Below are 17,276 nucleotides of genomic sequence, written 5' to 3' on the forward strand. Positions count from 1 at the left end.
CGAACGCAGTGAGCACTTACTATGAGACCTAGCAGATCATGTCTGTGTGTCCGTCCCCCCTTTGTGCCCATATATGGAGCTGAGTGATTTGTTTGTCATTTATGCAACACACTCCATATTTGGACGTATATGGACTCCTTATATGCTTATGGCTAAGTTAAAAACTTAACTTAAAAATAACTTAACTTAAAAAAAAAAAAACTTAAAAAAAAATCTTTAAAAAACCCAAATATGTACGAGCTGCGTTCGCTTCCCGCGTTTGCGCGTCTTACTGGTATAGCAGCATCAAAAAAATAACATTTTTGAATACTGTACATACTGTACAGAACCCAAATATGGGTTCCCGACCTGAGGGGGTAAGATACCAATATGGGTTCCCGCCCAGAATGGGTTAAGAATAAAATAAAATATTTGTTCTGTCTGTGTGCGTGCGTGCGTGCGTGCGTGCGTGCGCGCGTGCGTGCGTGCGTGCGTGCGTGCGTGCGTGTGAGCGCATCATCTCAGATCAGATAGTGAGTTGGCTGTGTTGTTCCAGTGCTGTCGGCTCCATTCTATTTGTATCGATTGACTCTTGACGTCCTCCATTCCTCCCTGATTGTGACCACACCCCCCCCGCGTCCTTCCTGCTTTTGTTTCTCAAAACTCAATTAACTGCCGGCCACCTTTAGTTTTCTTTTCAAGTCAATCTCACTCTGTGTGTGCGTAACTATGTGCTTGTGTGTTGTGTGCGTGTGCCTGTGTCTCTGTGTGTGTGTGTGTGTGTGTGTGTGTGTGTGTGTGTGTGTGTGTGTGTGTGTGTGTGCGTGTGTGCCTTAAAGGAGTGATTGACTTTCTGGTGAGCCAGCACCCTGTGGCTCAGATCCTGAGAGATCATGTGATCTTTAAGATCGTGCCCATGCTCAACCCAGATGGAGTCTATGTGGGCAACTACAGGTACACAGACACACACACACACACACACACACACACACACACACACACACACGTGCACAAATGTAAGCACAGTAGTTAGATATTTTTGGTGAATAGATCCAGTACAGCAGTACGTGTAGAGAGCCAACTCGGGTCCAGTTTACAAAGTCTGGACTAGAGGGTTGCACAATTAAAATGGTTGATTTGAATACATCAGTATAGGCTAAAGGGGATGCAGCCTGCCCATTAAAGTCGTCAGTGTCATAATTTTTATTTTATTGTACAAACGTAACCAAATGGATTTGTACTTTCTTAGAATGAAATAAACTCTAAAGATTTTATTGTGGTTTACACGGTGGTATACCTGTGCTTTCTATCTTTAGGGTCTGTATAGTTTCATAATGCTTGAAGCGCTGCATCTGTGAGCAGACAGCTGTTAGCTACAGGGCTGCTTACTCTACCAGGGCGTCTATGCCTTCACTCCACTCCATCTTTAGCGCCGTGGCTGCAGCTCGATGGGTATCGTCTCTTCTCTCCTCCTTTCTTCTCCTCTCTCTCCCTTCCTCATAATTGCCTTTTACTTAATAGGCTGGGCCCCAGGAATACTAATGCACGCCTGATAAGCTTTCCAGCACCACTGCTCCACTCCCGCTGTGTTCATGAGTGCCATCTAGTGGCAGGGCCCTATTGGTGCGTCCTACAATTTATAACCTCAGCCTGTTAGTCATGACAGTGACAATGGCTACACTGTCTGTTGATAGTGATTGTTTACCTCTCAAAGGACCATTTTCATTAGCTCGCTTTCCCACTGAAGTCATTTGATAGAAGGTGGATGAAGATGGCTGTCACCTCGCAACTACTTAAGCACACTTTTATTCCGCAGCAACCGATGCATACACAGACTAGAGAGTCAGTGAGAGTTGATAACCTGATATCCATAGTTTTATTTTATTACTGTTCCACTCACTAGTAGAAATACTGTATGTCTCTTCCACAATGCATCAGATAAAAATCCAATGCGAATGAATTATTCTGAATTAAGTAAAAAACAAAAGGGGGGGGGGGGGGGAACGATTGAGAGAAAAAAACATGCCAAAGGTCAAGGTCACCATCAAGGTAAAAATGAAATGATAATCCACATCTCAGCAATGAACAGACAGGTGTACAACATCCTGCCTAGCCACACTGGAGTTGCTGCTTTCATGCCTGTGTGTGTGTGTGTGTGTGTGTGTGTGTGTGTGTGTGTGTGTGTGTGTGTGTGTGTGTGTGTGTGTGTGTGTGTGTGTGTGTGTGTGTGTGTGTGTGTGTGTGTGTGTGTGTGTGTGTGTGTGTGTGTGTGTGTGTGTGTGTGTGTGTGTGTGTGTGTGTGTGTGTGTGTGTGTGTCCAGATGTTCCGTGATGGGTTTTGACCTGAACCGTCACTGGGCAGACCCGTCCCCCTGGGCTCACCCCACACTGCACGCTGTCAAACAACTCATAGTCCAGATGAACCAAGACCCGGTAAGCCAACCAACAGCTGTTGACATGCTTATACTTACTGTACACAAGCCTTTGACAGCCTACATCGTGACACCCTATGGAAGATTGCTAGAGCATATAATGGAATTCCTCCAAACATGGGCTGTTTTATCTACCACTTTGAATGCAGTGTCATGAGTGCCTCAGCATAGAGTCTGGTGTGTGGCAGGGGTGCACCATGTCTCCTCCTGATGGCCATCAAGAGGAGGGTGATGAGGAAGACAACGGGCAATAAATCGGGCATTCCGGGGTACTTTTTTCTCCCAACTTGACGACCTAGACTTTGCCGATAACCTTGCTGTTTTTCTCCCCACCTGCAGTAGAAAACTGGCAGACTTAATCATTATCCAGAACAAACAGCCTGAAATAGGGTTGAACATCAATGGCTCCAAAGCACAAGTGATGTGCATTAATGCCACTCCAGGCGCACCAAGTGCTCATGCACAAAAGATGCCGTAGATACATTTTACATTATGCCCAATCCTCCTTCACTTGCCCAATCCTCTAAAAGCCTGTGAAAGAGTACTGATGTACTTAGCCCTGAGTCCCTATTGGGACCTATGAGGACCGATCTGTCCGTGAGAGCTGATATTGAGATTGTGCTAATGGCAGGCCATACTGCACACACCACAGTGTCTGGGTATCGCTCAGGCAGGAGAGAATCGCAAGGTTCTGGGTTCTGTCCTATCCGGGCACCATCAACTCAGTTTATGACTAGCACAGTTTAAGATGTGCAGGAAGTACTGGGAGATGACGATAGGTGTGTGACGCTCCACCTCAGCAATCCATCTCCCTGGTCTATAGTGCCTTGTAAGGGGGAAAGATGCCCTCGTTTCTCTGCTGATACCAACAATAAGCCACTTCAACTATACTTACATAACACACACCACTTCCTCATTTCTGAACCCTAAACTCAACTTTTCCTTGCTGTCCTCAACACACATTCCACTACATACAGTGAATTACAGTTGCTCCCTGCTTGCTTCAGCATCTCTCCGTGCCCTGCTCAGGGACGGTGTGCTGGGGGATTGATAGGTCCAGTCAGCACCTCCAGAATGTCAGCCCGGCTCTCCTGGCCATTGAAGAAACATATTACAGCAGCAAGTCTCATATGCTGCTCAACCTCAACCTTTCAGCACTACTGTAACTTTCTATTCCGTAATTCTAGTCTTTTTGTCAGAGGAACGTTAAAGACTTGGGGGGGCTAGGTGTGCGTATTTTCTCTTTTGTTCCTGATGTTAATTACAAGCGGCGCGGCAGGTTTGGTGGGATTACTGAAGGTCAGTGTGAGTCCTGGGAATACTCTGCCCTTTCGTACACTCCTCTAATCCTGATAAGAGAGGGAGCAGACTGGGGCGGATATGGTGCGGGCTGAGGGCCGGAGGTGAGGCACTGGGGCTGGCGTTGGCCAGATTAACCTTTTACCCCCAGCACTGACACACTGATCCATAGACTCCGTCATGGCAGGGTGATCCACTCATCTGTCTCTGTCTCTATCTCTGTATGTCTGTCTGTCTCTGCCTCTGTATGTCTGTCTCTGTCTCTGTCTCTGTCTCTGTATGTCTGTCTGTCTCTCTACATACGTAGACACACACACACACACACACACACACACACACACACACACACACACACACACACACACACACACACACACACACACTTGAATACGCAATGACTACAGCTTGGCACAGATAAACAGGTGTGCTCTCAAGAGCACTTTCACAAAGATGCACAGATATACAGTATGCTGGTTCTTCCATCATGTGCTTACATATGCATTCTCCCACATAGTCCCATACGCTGCTGCCAGATGCTCACGTCACTTCGCATTGCATTCTAGCTCGGTGCATTTCCTGGGTCTGGCCACAGCCCAGTGGCAGAACCAAGCCCTCAGCTCCACTGTGTAATTGTGATTACTCTGGCCAGACTGATATATACGTATAGTATAGCCCCCTAGTCAGCAAATTCATTGACCTTATGTCTCCTAAATCCATTCCTATCAGTCATATGACTTCCATTCACTCTCCAGCTCCTCTCTTCACCCATGACCATCACATCTGGTACTTGCCCTTCACCCCCTCCTGTATCACTGATGTCTGTGCATTGGATTTCTACAGCTTTGAAGAGTTTAGTTGGAGGATTTGTAGTCCATCTCTCTCTCTCTCTCTCTCTCTCTCTCTCTCTCTCTCTCTCTCTCTCTCTTGCATGCTCACACACTTTCTCTCTCTAGCCAGTTAATCCCATCAGACACACAGTCATGTCTGGGGCTCCCAGATGATGCAGGTCTCAGTGCCATCTCTGCAGTGACCCCCCTCCCCCCAACATACACACCAGGGCCGTGCAGAGAGCACTGAGGGGGCAGGGGCTCAAACCCCAGGAAATAATTTGTGGGCGAGATCTTTGGGGGTGGTCTTTTTGTGGGGTCCGTCCCTTGTGCCATTTCATGTCTTTGGACAGTACGTTCTCATTAGTCTGAAACTAAAACTGACTGATGGCAGCCAGCACATTAAAAGTATAATTATTATAAATAATAATTATGATAGTGGAATTATCATTACTTGTAAAATGTTCGTCTTCAAGGGCCAATGGCACTTATTGGCCCCCACACAAGCCCTTATTGGCCCCGTACATAAGTTCTTATTGGCCCCGCAGACCTTATTGGCCCCCCACATAAGCTCTTATTGGCCCCCACATAAGCCCTTATTGGCCCCCCACATAAGCTCTTATTGGCCCCCACATAAGCCCTTATTGGCCCCCCACATAAGCTCTTATTGGCCCCCACATAAGCCCTTATTGGCCCCCCACATAAGCCCTTATTGGCCCCCCACATAAGCCCTTATTGGCCCCCCACATAAGCCCTTATTGGCCCCCCACATAAGCTCTTATTGGCCCCCCACATAAGCTCTTATTGGCCCCCACATAAGCTCTTATTGGCCCCCACATAAGCTCTTATTGGCCCCCACATAAGCTCTTATTGGCCCCCACATAAGCTCTTATTGGCCCCCACATAAGCCCTTATTGGCCCACACATAAGTCCTTATTGGCCCCCACACAAGCCCTTATTGGCCCACACTGTATCCCTAAGGTATATACAGGGGGATTTAACTTTAACTGTGATGGCGGGCTGAGGCTGGGACGAGGAGTATTATGGAATATCTTGTGTTTACTTTCTGTTCTGGTGTGCAGGGAAGGGGTGGCATTATTGAGAGGAAGAGAGATATTACTTTGTTGTTCACTACGGAGGTTGGATACAGAATTAGAACCCTGGCTGATCACGTTTGTCCTTTTTGAATTATTATTTTGTTTATTAAATCACCAGTTCTGCAACACAGACTCCTTTTCCTTGACAGCATAGCAAGAAAGGATTATTCCGGAGAGTAGAGACACGGCGGTTATAACACATAAGCCCTTATTGGCCCCCACATAAGCCCTTATTGGCCCCCACATAAGCCCTTATTGGCCCCCACATACGCTCTTATTGGCCCCCACATAAGTCCTTATTGGCCCCCCACATAAGCTCTTATTGGCCCCCACATAAGTCCTTATTGGCCCCCCACATAAGCTCTTATTGGCCCCCCACATAAGCTCTTATTGGCCCCCACATAAGTCCTTATTGGCCCCCCACATAAGCTCTTATTGGCCCCCACATAAGCCCTTATTGGCCCCAATAAGCACTTATTGCCCCCCCCCACACACACACACACACACACACACACACACACACACACACACACAAGCCCGTATTGGCCCCCCCAAACAAGCTCTTATTGCCCCCCCCCCCCCACACAAGCCCTTATGGCCCCCACATAAGCCCTTGTCGGTCCACATTGGTCACACATTGCCCCCCCCCCCACACACACACACACACACATACACACACACTGATGGCTTGGAGGCTAATTGACCATATTCATGCGGCAGGCAGTTTGCTCTGCTGTCATAATTGTCACCCTGCTGGCAGGGTTGGAGTGTTTCAGTAATAGGAGACGTGATCAGGCATCTGGGTGGTGTGGAGGGAGAATACTGCCATAAGCTTGCCTGGGCGATCCAAGAAACACAGGTGGGAAGCCCACAGGCAATAGTGCTCTTGCACTCTAGTGACTTCTACTGGATGGCCTGTTCTGTTCAGCATGGATAATGACCCTCTCCACACACGTTACTCTCTCCTGATGAAACTCCTCACCGTCGGGTGAAAGGAAGCGGTTGGACACTCAATGTAGCTGCATTGAGAAGGCATGTGCTGACTCTAGTTCCACAGATACACCCTACTATAAATGCGGCACGTCTCTGTCTGCGTCTGTGTGCATGTGTTTGCATGTGCGATTGTGCGTGTGTGTAATGCACGTAACTCGAGAACCGTTTGACCCACCGACTTCACATTGGACACACGCGATCCACACCCCCACAGGGAGTGCATGCCCGGTATAGAGTCGGTCGGACCCACAGTTCTCCAGAACCACCACAAAAGGCTCTGGTCAGACTCTGCCAGTGGGCCTAATGAGGCCAACTCCTTTCACCTGTGCAATTTCCTGCCTCAGCCAATTGAGGCTCAACCAATCAGGCTCTGCCAGTGGGCTCAATTGATTGCCAAGTACACTTCTCACAGTCAGTATGCAGTCTTCAGACACAGGCACATACACATGTGGGACACCGGCTGACAGTTAAAACGGGTGCTATGACAACGTATATCATTAGGTTCCCAAGTAGGCCAGTGGCCGACTGTGACGGGCACGTACAGCAACACGTACAGGTCTAGTACTGTGAAAATAGGCAAACATTAGTGTATGTATACAGTGTATACATACACTAATGTTATAATGTTATACAGTGTATACATACACTTACAGCATGTTGGTTTTGAGAAACAATGTTGGGCATTAAGTGAATCATCTAGGGACCCATCTGGGGAGCCACTGGTCTAGAGACCAACACAGTGAGGCTTTGCAACAGAGGATTGCAGTACACTGGGGGAATTGGCAATAACTATAAGAAGAAAATGGAAATGGGATAAAGTTGTGAAATGAAGTACAAATCTTGTTGATGAGATCAACAATGCAGTGGATCTATGCTAGTATGCAGGGAAAGAGGCCACTTTGTGGTTGTCTGTTTGTCGGTTCAGATCACACAAATACATCAGTCTGTATACAAGAACCGGTAATGTGTTATACAAAGGGGTTTGCAACTGGGAAGCATTTCCCTTTGGATTATCACAAACGTGGTGTTGATTACATTCATGTGCTTCTTTGGTTGTTCATTACTTCTGCACATACGGTACTCAATGATTGTTGTTCAATGCACAGGGTAAGAGTAATTCAGACAGAGTCACATCAGCACAAAGCAAACCATTCCGTTTAAAATTCCACAAGCCATTCTCCACGACAGAAATGCACATCACTCTGGAGTGATTCTCAATCATTGTGAATTCAGCAGCGCTCACTTTCTGCAAGGAAATAGCTTGCTTGTTCGATTCCGGCAATAACTTAAATAACTTGCAGCAAGCTCCCAGACAAGTGCCATTTGAATCAATGTTTGCAGCAGCAACAACAATATACTTTCCATTGGAATTGATGGCTCAAAACTTTTATTTGACAAATATTACACAATACACATCTATCAAACTGTGTTCGGCAAGTCTATGCTGAACGGCATTTTTACAAGCTAAGCGAAATTATAGTGTGAAATTTACAATTTCACACTAAATTGTAAATTGTTACCTAAATTGCAAAGCCATATAATTGATTGCATAATGAATTAGACAAAGCGCTGTTAGTCTCTGTGTAAACTCCACATACTTAGATTGATGGATGGAAGTTTAGTGTGTTGTTACTTCCACACAGCTGACGGCAAGGTCACTGAAACCATTCCATGAGATTCCATCATTTACCATCCACATCTGAGCATTGGTCATCGGGGGCCAAATGGCTGAAAGAGTCAGTGATGCAAAGAGCAATAATCTGTTGCCCAGCTACACTGGTGTTTGTTTTGAAAAGAGAACGAGAGAGCAAAAGGAAGGTGGAAAAAAAGAGAACAAACCTAACAAATGGACCCATCTCCGTCGTAAAGCGCTGCTTTTCCAGCTCATTTATCAAAAGCAGAAGAAGAATTATTTTTGATTGGCTGATTACTGGGAGCATTTATCACCCGCCAATGTGACACTGCCATTTTGGATAATTTGTTAAGGATGACAGAGGGGGCCAGCGTTGCCGTGCCTCCTCTCTGACCTTTTTAATATTAGAAAATTAATTTTCTACCTGAAACAAATGTATTAGCTCCTGTCATGCCACAGCGAGATGAATATTACACCTTGAAAATCCACAGCCATGACACAACCTCTCCTTCCTTCCATCTACTCTCTTTCTCTTGAGCAATCCCCCCCCCCTCTCTCTCTCTCTGTCTCTTTTTCAATCTCTGTCTCTCTTTCTCTGTCTCTCTCTGTCTGATTGTCTCCATCTCTGTTTCTCTCTCTCTCCCATCTCTTTTCCTCTGCCTGTTGAAATGTCCTCTGGCGTCAGCCAACCATTTCTGATCCATTTCTGAGATTTACGGCCAATTTGTCCTGATCATCTCACCGTTCTTTCAATCCCTCCATTATTCGTCCTCTCCATTCTGCCTCGGTTGGAAGTTGAATTGTCTCTTGCAGAAAGAGACGGATGGAGCTTTATGCTTCACATCACTCGTTTATGGCCTTCTGCATTTTCATCTCTTACATTTTATTCAATATTATGTGTTCAGTCAGCCCGTTACTCGCACGCACGCACACGCACACGCACACGCACACGCACACACACACACACACACACACACACACACACACACACACACACACACACACACACACACGCTCGCCTTCCTGTCCCCTCTCTTCCTCTTCTCTTCCTCTCATTTGAACTTTACCTCCGTTGCTCATCCCTTTCTTCCTTCTGGCTGCTCGTGGCCCATGCAGCAGATGTGTGTGTTGTGGAGACAGTGCAGCAGCGGGGCCTGCAGCAGAGGACTGGCTGCCTGTGCCCGTTCAGCCTGATTACAAGTCACCTCTGTGTTCATAAACAGACAAAATACCTCCATCAATTTGAGAGTGGCACACAGAGACGGAAGAAACGGGAAGACAGAGACAGATGGAAGGGGTTTGGTGTCATTTTCCTTCGTCTATAAGCAGAAGGTCAGGCCATCTGCCATGTTCTGTCACTGCTACATCACTGGGGTGGGTCAGTGACCACGCACCAGGTGACCTGAATTATTTACTCTAACTAATGGAACGTCTGAGCTGCAGTGTTATGGTCTAACGAATTAATGGCATGAAGTTTTCTTAACTTCTTTTTCCAAGGAGAGTGGAAAGTAGAGGTTTTTGAGTGGTGCAACCACTCCAAGGAACAGCAATGTCCGTGTTCACCTATGTACCTATGTGGCCATGAGCACCAGTATATGACTATGAGTACCAGTAGGGGCGCTGTTGTGCCAGAAACAGAGAGAGAGAGATAGTATTAGTGCTGCACTGTTGCCTGCTAATGAGAGAGAGAGAGAGAGAGAGAGAGGAGAAGAGAGGGGGGGGGGGGGAGAAGAGAGGGCACCACTCAGTTCACACGGGTGTGATTTTTATTGAGATACACAGTAAAATCCTCAGTGTTATCTGAACTTGTTATGTGCAGTATGTTAACGTGGGAAATAAGGGCAGAAAGTTGAACTTTCTTCCCCTGACTGAGCACGGCTATCTCCTTTTAAGGTATATACTGCTGATGCCAAGCGCTTTATTCAGGAGCGTGTAATCCTGCTTCAATCAGCTTCCCTCTAAGTGCAAAGATAAGCCTGGCGTTAGCGGCCCTAAACGCCCACCACCCCAACCACGTTCTCTAATTAATATGCACCAGATACAGTAAGTACTACTCTGACTAAATTCATCCTTTTTGACCTTCTGGTGTTTTACACCAAGCCGCTGGTTCACCCTAAGTTGAAGAGAGCTATTTGCTATTTTGTTTCTCTTCAAGGGTCTTAATTTGGAAAGCCCCGACACTTTCTCACTCTCTCCGATTGTCTTCCGACTTTTCATTCGGTGGACTCTGTTTCTTAATTGCCCCTAATTGCTTAATTACGATTTCAGATGAACAATTCTGGAGGTCAGAGAGGTTTGTTAATTGAAGCATCAATCATGACGGCGGGCCTTCAGTCCTGTCCCTCACTTTGACTGACAGGGACATTAACTGACTGTTGTAGTGGACCTAAACTTGACATTGTGGGGCTGCATGACTGTTAACACTGTCACTGCTGCTCTTACGTTGTCCCTAACAGGTTGTAATGCAGGCATCCTTCTGGGGTCGGGCAGGATTTCAAATTTATTTTGAATTAAATTGGAACAACTGAAATTTACCAAACAAATTAAATTAATTGAACTGAACTTAACAATGAAACAGAAGGAGCCATCAGGATCAAACCATCTTTAAACCACATCAGGTTTGAATAACCTGTGAATTTCCTCCAGATCCATATATCTTTTGACTGTTTGTTTTTATGAATCCATCAAACATGTAACTTCAGTTCGATGAAGCCGTATCACGCAGACAAAGTCACCTACGTAGAATTCTAAGTAAAGTGAGCATTAGAGGTCCACTGCCACACCTTTATTTGTCCTTACTTTCTTATAACCCTGTCCTACTGCTCTTACTATTTAGGTCTCTCCTCCTCTCATTCTCCTCACTTCTCTCATCCTCTCCCCCCACCAGGAGGTAGACAGGTGATTATCAGGCTGGTTTTCCTTGTCTAGACCTTGGCTGGCTGGGAACTCCTTCCATCCTCCACTGCCTAATGGAGCTGGCACCCCGCTCTCTCTCTCTCTCTCTCTCTCTCTCTCTCTCTCTCTCTCTCTCTCTCTCTCTCTCTCTCTCTCTCCCTCTTTCTCCCTCTTCCCCCACACCCCAGCTATAGCCAACCACCAGCCCAGTACTGTTGGCTATACGTTTAGCTTTCCCCCCTTCTCTCCTTTTGTTTTCCTGTTGTTTCTCTCCACCTCCGCCTCCCTCTCATGTCCCCCTCCCTCCCCCCCTGCTCCTCTCCTCTGGGGTTCCATCCATCAGGTTGTCGGGGGCTGCTAGCGGCCCACTCCCAGCCACCATATTTCACCGGCAGCCAGCCGCACAGCTGACAGCACAACCACTGCCAGGAAATTGCTTTGGCTGTGAGCGGAATTTCAAACACCGGCACTGCATCTGCCTGTGCCACCCGACTCGAGCCCTGCTTTACTCCAACTCTCTCTCTCTCTCTCTCTCTCTCTCTAGCCTTTCTCTCCTTTTCTCTATTTGCGTTTTCACTTCCACCGCGAACATTTTGCCTCTCTCTCGTCTTCTTTCTCAGATTATCTCACCTTCTTTTTCTCCTTCCTTCCATCCTTCCATCCATCCTTCCCTCCCTTCCTCCGTCTCTCCCTCTCCTTGCCCCGCTGCCGCCTTATGACCCACGGGAAACAAGGTGCCGTGGTGAATGCATAATGAGAGAGGGACAGGGAAAGAAGATAAAGAGTGGGAGAAGACCAGGGGGAGAGAAATAAAAAAGGAGTGATAAGAGAGTGAGAGAATATGAGAGAAAGGAGGCTCTGGCTGGTGCTTAGTTCCAAAGTTGAGGGTCAGAGTATTCCTGCGTGTGTACTGTATGTGCATGTGTACTGTATGTGTGTACTGTGCACTGTGCGTGTGTGCATTCGTGCGTGCGTGCATGCGTGTGTATGCGTGCACCTGACATAAATATTTGAGAGTCAGTAAGTGACACTGGGTTTGTTTTATCACACCCATGTCACACACTGTGAGACAGAAAAGACACCATTTTCAACGCACCTGTCCAGAAACACACTTGTGTGTGTGTGTGTGTGTGTGTGCTTGCACACCTGCAGAATTCTGTTATGTGCATGTTCTACATGGTGCAGGACCTGCTAGTCTGCTAGATTTAGAACAAGGCGGGGGTGTATGGGTGGCTAGTTTCAGTGGTACTGTGAGAGATTTAAAGGAGTCTCCTGGGTGAGTGCCTCCAGGGCCCTCATCTCCTGGGAGCCCCAACCAATAGAGAGGCCCTCCTTCACTCCCAGTGGACCGACTGCTATTCAGACAGGTGGAAAAACCCACTGTCGTTTATACTAACCAGCAATATTTCATTTGTTTGTGTCTCTGTTAGTTCCCCACTGAAGAAATGTGTTTTAGCTCCGCTATAATCGTCACTTTGGTCCAGAAATGACACCTGAGATTGTCTTAGAATTTTCTCTGCATCCTCAAAGCTCCCTCAAAGCTTTTCCACGTGCCATCCTGGAGCCAAAATGTCCTCTTGCACAAAATATATCTCATGAAACTGCCATGAAACTTAGCACATTCATGCTATAGATAGAGCGTCGCAGTCCCTCCCCCTTTCAGAACGACGAGTGGCCCAGGAAATGAATCTCAATGCATTGTTCCCATAGGCATTTCGTAAAGTATTTATTTAAAGACGGTTACGCTGCGGACAAAGCCAACTCGGATCGTGACAAATCATGACAATGAACACAATATTTTGGGCCGATCAAATCATTAGAAAGAAGAAAATAAAGGCAGGAGACAACACTATTTGTTTTGTTTTTCTTCTTAGAAATTATTTGATCGGCCCAAAACATTGTGTTCATTGTCATGATTTGCCACGATCTGAGTTGGCTTTGTCCGCGGCGTAACCGTCTTTAAATAAATACTTTAGGAAATGCCTATGGGAACAATGCATTGAGATTCATTTCCTGGGCCACTCGTCGTTCTGAAAGGGGGAGGGACTGCGACGCTCTATATAGGATGATCCCGTAGCACATGACTATATGACCCTTATAACCGTTTGTTCTAGATCTAGAGCCACTCTAAGGCCAAAAAGACCACAGGAAATGTACAGTATCTAATTGTCAGATTGTAGAATGGGCCCTCCTGATTTTGGTGACCTCAAAATGATAATATTAATAATGTTATAATAAGTACAGTATTTCAGTACATGTACTGTACGGTATTTGCTTTCCACCACTACTAGCGTGGTGAAGATGACAGGGTGGTGATGATGGAGATATTAGTAGTGAAAGTGTTAACATATCATTCTCTCTGTCTCCCTCCTTCTTTTCTTCCCCCTTGCCCTGTGTCTTTGTACTCAGACTGTGAGTTTGGAGTTCTACATTGACGTGCACGCTCACTCCACCATGCTCAACGGCTTCATGTATGGCAACGTGTTTGAGGAGGAGGAGCGGGTCCAGAGGCAGGCTGTCTTCCCTCGCCTGCTGTGTCAAAATGCACCAGACTTCTCTTTTGTAAGTCACACAGCGCACACACACACACATACACTGTGTGTTTTTGCATTAACCACTTAAACCCTGCAATAGCCTCTAAAACAGACCTGAGTTGCAACACTCGTTTTTCACTCGACACCAAATGTAATGTCTTCGCCAAAAATAGCTCACATTGCGTTGCGTTGAGAGAGACGCGTTGTGAGCGTTCCCCACAGAATAAGAATGCTCAAGAATGTGCAGATGGCATAGTAACTATAAAAAATGTATGCCCATATCATATATAATTATAAAAACATTTATGGAGTGTCTTATAGTTGCACACATGCAGTGTATTCTCAGCGAATGTGTGTGCAGACACATGCAAACATATACAGGCAAACAAGGACACTATTAAATCATCAGAGGCCAAGGAGATAGAGGTCCAAAGACTAAAGGAGGTTCTAGCTCTTACATGCAGAGTGCCAGTGGCCACTCACCCATTTGAACAGTACACAGCTATAACTATTTTCCTCTCTTCTCTGCCAGTATCAATGACCTTCTCAATGTCCGTCTCTCAGTGACATTTCACAACACAGCCACTTATGCACATCATAAAGAATAACCTTTATTGGCCAATGACCCTCATTGCTCACCTAGATACACTGACAGGCCAGGCAGGTCGGACACATACATGGAAATGTCACTGATTGTTTGTCAATAGGTTGTCTCTTTTGGGGGGAAATGCTACCGTAAGATCAAATATGTAAGAGAAACTGTGGAGCGAGCGAGTGTGTGTGGGTGTGTGTGTGTGTGTGTGTGTGTGTGACCACTGGTTGAAAAGCCTTTAGTTATCAAATGAATGGCCACTTGACCACTTTACACCCGGACAGTGTAAAGGGTGAGATGTGCTCGCATCGCCTGGGTGACAGCAGACTGCTGGGCAAGCGCTGGCGCTTTGGCATGGGGGATTAGATCAACATATGGAATTCATTCTGCACTGGCCATAAATGGAGCGTGTCTTGAGTGTACAGGGTTTGATGAGGGCTTAATTTTTGGGCCTGTTTTCGCCGGCTGCCGGGCACGGCTGCATTAATAACTTTGGGGGAGGCCCGTCTAGAGTTTGAATGGACAAGTATCAGTCAAAATGGAGACATCAAAGAGGAAGGATGGATGGGGAAGGATCAACATATATATGCATGTCAGAACAGGTCAGCTCCATATATGGAGATCTACGGGTTTGAGGTTAGATGTTCTTGCCAATATTGATGACATCAGGGATCTCCATCCCTGATGATGTCACGTGATGTCACAAGGTCATGCCTGGGGGTGACTAACTAACTAACTGAAGGGAAATGTACGTTTTCATAGTAAATTAGACCTGCTGTCGCAATCACCTACCATTGGCCACATCACTCTGACTCAGACATAATAACCAAAGACAAACCACATACGCCCATATATAGGCAGGGCCACGGCCGTCGGCCACGTCACTCTAACTAAGACATAGCAATAAACAAACCTTATACGTCTTTATATAAGCATGTCACTATGGCTCAGATATGGGCATAATATTATGCTATACATCAGGGTTCTCCATATATGGGCATAAACGACTAACAGACAGGTACAACGGATACTCTGACAAAGCCCCAAACACTATGACTCAGACATATCAGTCGGATTGGCGGTGCGACATAGGTGTGAGGGCCACGAAGTGGCCCGAACTCTAGTAGCCCAAAAAAGGCGACCTATACGTTCACAATGCACCACGTTGCGAGTCTACGATGGTGTGTACGATAGCGCATGGTGAGAGTGGTATGTGTGTGCATCAGTGAGACTTGCCATGCATAGTAGAAGCATGCATGCCTGTGTGTGTCTGCATTTGTTTGCATGTTTGTGTGCATGTGTGTACCGCCCAGTGTCCATGTGCATGTGTGCGTGACAGCTGGCCCAGGGGTCAATGCTGTTGTCCTCTGCCTATTCAGCACAAGCTAAAGCCCAGTACACCAGCCAGAACCGCAGAACACAATCACCACTAACTCCCACTGGTGGCCACCAAGTCTGCATTTCAGCACTGCAGTATGTTGGAGTGACATTGGATGGAAACTTTTCTACACTCGGCCCAAGACATCATCATATTTTTTTAATATTACAGCTGACATGGTTAAACTAAAAATAGACAGGAAGGTTGTTGTTTTTTTATTTGGTTTTTAATCCCTCAGCAATTTGTGACACTTACTGTACAAGAAGGCTCTAGGCCTCTTTGTGTATTGAATGTGTTTTCACCCTCAAAAAAGCCACAGTGCTTTAGTATGAAATAATAGGTGCTGTTATTATTGCTGCTTTGTCCATCCTTTTTGTACATAGGCATAGTTGTTTGTATTTAGATATATTTGACATATATTATTGTGTTAATTGTGTATGCTATGTTGATGAACTGAATAATTAGGACCACAATGGAAAGTCCCCAGGACTTTTCTTTTGTGTTATCAAGCTTTAATTTACTGTAGGACTACCTCGTTTACATTTCCTCGTTTACAAACTAATAGTATTAGTATAAGTATTCAATAAATCAATCAATAGCAAGCTATTGTGCGTGCGTGCGTGCGTGCGTGCGTGCGTGCGTGCGTACATGCTCTCACAGTTATGTTCCATGTGTTTGTTGGTGCAGTCCAACACATCGTTCAACAGGGACGTGGTGAAGGCCGGGACGGGCAGACGCTTCCTGGGCGGTCTCCTGGATGACACGTCCTACTGCTACACCCTGGAGGTGTCCTTCTACAGCTACATGACCGCTGGCAGCACCACCCCCGTGCCTTACACCGAGGACACATGTATCCTTTATTAACCCACTACAACCATAGATAATCTATTAACGTCTATAACTCATGTTGCTATGATTAGGTGATGATGTAAAACAAACTGTGTCAAAACAAACATTAAATTATTTTTGTTGTTAATGGGATTTAATGTTTGTGTTAGGGACAAGATGACGTACATTTTCCCTTCATTGTCAATGGCGTTTTTAAAACAAACTAAAAACAAACCTGCATAAAAATATACCTCAAAAATATAGATGCTTCATTGCCATTGGCCGCTGCAGTTCATTGGAGCGACGTGTCTCCATTGAAGGCAGGAAGCACCATATAGGGAAGCGCTGAAGGCACACTGCGTCCAAGGGGCCAGTGAGGCACTCCAACGTTGAAGCGCTGGGCCCTAGTGGTAAGAGGAGGGACTGCAGGCGGACCCGTGGATTCATGACAAAGAAACCCCGTGTAGCTGGGCTTTAACATTGAGCGCTCGGTTGCACTTCCGCATTGGACCACCAAAATGTGGTGGTCCAATGCGGAAATGCGCCCAAAAAGGCGGAAATAGACGGTCCTGTCGGGTGCTTTAAAACGCCACTGAGCAACTTCCACTGACATGAATAGCGGAGGGGGCGGAGCTTCGCGCCAGATTAATACTCTATGGCTGCGTCGCTGCCCGAGTGACGTCACTCATGCGACTCCTCCATGTCTCTCGCTGTCACTCAACTGACTACTGACCAATTACAGCACGTCTTTTCCGGGACTTCCATTACGCACCCGGAAGCTGTGCTTCG

The 17,276-nt window shown here is 46.3% G+C and overlaps 1 protein-coding gene across 1 annotated transcript in view; it reads left to right on the plus strand.

Annotated features, from left to right (window-relative positions):
- The window catches only part of agbl4 (AGBL carboxypeptidase 4), a 360,772-nt gene that overhangs the window by 329,798 nt on the left and 13,698 nt on the right, over positions 1-17,276 (plus strand). The window contains exons 8-11 of the mRNA XM_080769499.1: positions 819-933; positions 2,301-2,412; positions 13,565-13,717; positions 16,347-16,509. Of these exons, the coding sequence (XP_080625625.1) occupies positions 819-933; positions 2,301-2,412; positions 13,565-13,717; positions 16,347-16,509 (543 nt within the window). The remainder of the gene's footprint in view (positions 1-818; positions 934-2,300; positions 2,413-13,564; positions 13,718-16,346; positions 16,510-17,276) is intronic.

Source organism: Protomyctophum bolini, assembly GCF_963924005.1.
Source record: "Protomyctophum bolini genome assembly, chromosome: 8".
Taxonomy (NCBI): Eukaryota; Metazoa; Chordata; class Actinopteri; order Myctophiformes; family Myctophidae; genus Protomyctophum; species Protomyctophum bolini.